The sequence below is a fragment of the Suricata suricatta genome, chromosome 1 (assembly GCF_006229205.1).
Source record: "Suricata suricatta isolate VVHF042 chromosome 1, meerkat_22Aug2017_6uvM2_HiC, whole genome shotgun sequence".
Lineage (NCBI taxonomy): Eukaryota > Metazoa > Chordata > Mammalia > Carnivora > Herpestidae > Suricata > Suricata suricatta.
In genome coordinates, this window is record NC_043700.1 from 52,342,654 (window position 1) to 52,344,980 (window position 2,327).

The 2,327-nt window shown below is 41.9% G+C and overlaps 1 protein-coding gene across 2 annotated transcripts in view; it reads left to right on the top strand.

Moving 5' to 3' along the window:
• HMGB2 (high mobility group box 2) overlaps positions 1-2,010 on the top strand; it is a 2,354-nt gene extending 344 nt beyond the window's left edge. For both annotated transcript variants that reach the window (XM_029938725.1, XM_029938732.1), the window contains exons 2-5: positions 97-261; positions 554-699; positions 775-949; positions 1,517-2,010. In XM_029938725.1, the coding sequence (XP_029794585.1) occupies positions 112-261; positions 554-699; positions 775-949; positions 1,517-1,678 (633 nt within the window). In that variant the 5' untranslated portion in view covers positions 97-111 and the 3' untranslated portion in view covers positions 1,679-2,010. The remainder of the gene's footprint in view (positions 1-96; positions 262-553; positions 700-774; positions 950-1,516) is intronic.
• The last annotated feature ends 317 nt before the right edge of the window (positions 2,011-2,327 follow it).

Consider the following 2,327-nt stretch of genomic DNA (forward strand, 5'->3'; position numbering starts at 1 on the left):
CGCCGGGCCCTTCCTCGCGAGAGGGGCGGGCGCGTGTTTGGGCGGGAAGCCGAGCCCCGCCGGCGTCCGCCCACCGTTCTTCTCCCCGCCGGCTAGACGCCGTCCGTCACCATGGGCAAAGGGGACCCCAACAAGCCGCGGGGCAAGATGTCCTCGTACGCCTTCTTCGTGCAGACCTGCCGGGAGGAGCACAAGAAGAAACACCCGGACTCTTCGGTCAATTTCGCCGAGTTCTCCAAGAAATGTTCCGAGAGATGGAAGGTGAGGCCGGAAGGCGGTCAGAGCTAAGGGCTTTTCAGGTGTGTTGTGTTCTCGGCTAGGGCCTTAAGCAGGTGGGTCACTTGTCGCCTTCAACTTGCCTGCGGTGGCGACTCGCCCAGATATTTTATGTGGAGTTCCGGGCAGATTGCTTTAGGTTTTTGTTTACCTCTAAGGCTGTAAAAGTAGAACGCTGCCAACCCAAGGAAATGTGGCCCTTCAGGATGATCTCGAACTTTTTTCCGGTGTCCGTGGCTTACAGTTTTGCTGTACTTTGCTCCTCTCGTGCCCATAGACCATGTCTGCGAAGGAAAAGTCGAAATTCGAAGATATGGCAAAAAGTGACAAAGCTCGCTATGACAGGGAGATGAAAAATTACGTTCCTCCCAAAGGGGACAAGAAAGGAAAGAAAAAAGACCCCAATGCCCCTAAAAGGCCTCCGTAAGTTCGTTTCTGAACCAGTCAGATTGCCCCTTTAATTTTCCGTTCAGTTTATTAACTGTCGCTTCCTTTCAGGTCGGCTTTCTTCCTGTTTTGTTCTGAACATCGCCCAAAGATCAAAAGTGAGCACCCTGGCTTATCCATTGGGGATACTGCAAAAAAATTGGGTGAAATGTGGTCTGAACAGTCAGCCAAAGATAAGCAACCGTATGAACAGAAGGCAGCCAAGCTAAAGGAGAAATATGAAAAGGTATGTTCTTAACCTTTTTAAAGCGGAGGTTAACATTAGGTACTCCCTAAATAAGGATGTTAGAAATAGGTATGAACTGTAGAGTTAGGACAGTTAGTCTTGTGTTTGTGGTTGTCCGCTGCATTTGGAGAGGGTCTATGACAATTATACGCCTAACATAAGCTAATGGAAACTTCCTTTCTTTCAACTGAAACCAGTGTTTGTAGCATTGGTGGATTCCTGCATATGGACTGGTGTGTAGTTCTAGGTCTGTTAGTTTTAAGAAACAGGAACAAATATGTCTTATGTAGATATATCTGAGGTGTGAGTGGCGGCAGGCAATGTGAGGTTTTAAACAGATATTTGTAGTGAAAGTTCTGACCTGTAGTATAACCCCGTCAGTTTACGTCATTAGTTTTCTGAAGCCTAGAGGGAACAAATGCTCTCAACTGAGTTAGACTCTGAATACCTTGGTAGACAGTCGCCAGGGTTATTGGTCAATAGTCTTCGATTGTTTACAACTTAGTGGTTTTCACAGTTGAGTAATGACACCGGATGCTGATTTTATTTTTTTTTACGATATTTCAGGATATTGCCGCATATCGCGCCAAGGGCAAAAGTGAAGCGGGAAAGAAGGGCCCTGGCAGGCCTACAGGTTCAAAGAAGAAGAATGAACCAGAAGATGAAGAGGAAGAGGAAGAGGAGGAAGAAGATGAAGATGAGGAGGAAGAGGAGGAGGATGAAGAATAAATGGCTATCCTGTAATGATATGTGTGGAGTGTGCGTGTGTGCTCAGGCAATTGTTTTGCTAAGAATGTGAATTCAAGTGCAGCTCAATATTAGCTTCAGTATAAAAACTGTACAGATTTTTGTATAGCTGATAAGATTCTTTGTAGAGAAAATACTTTTTTAAAAATGCAGGTTGTAGCTTTTTGAGGGGCTACTACATACAGTTAGATTTTAAAGCTTCTGATGTTGAATGTTTCTAAATATTTAATGGTTTTCTTAATTTCTTGACTTGTGTATTGTAGCACAGCAAACTTGTAGGAAGTATCGATAGTAAATTTTGGGTTTTTCTAGAATTTTGCGTTTGGTTTTTTTTTTTAAATTTTGTAATAAAATTATGTATATTACTTTGTTGTCTTTGTCTTAATATGCTAGTTTTTCTCTTTAAAAATACTTATGGTCTGGAACCATGTTTACTTTTTCTTTTATTTCTGCCTAATAGTTCTTACACACATTGATTTAGTAAAATATTTGGTTAAAAGAAAGTTAAACATGAACATAGTCTGATTTACAAAGTGTTTTTTAAAAACAACTGGAATTTAATGAACTTCTAAAATTGGTGCAGGTTTATGAAATGAGTTAAGTTTTGTTTTTGACATTGCTATTCATTTAT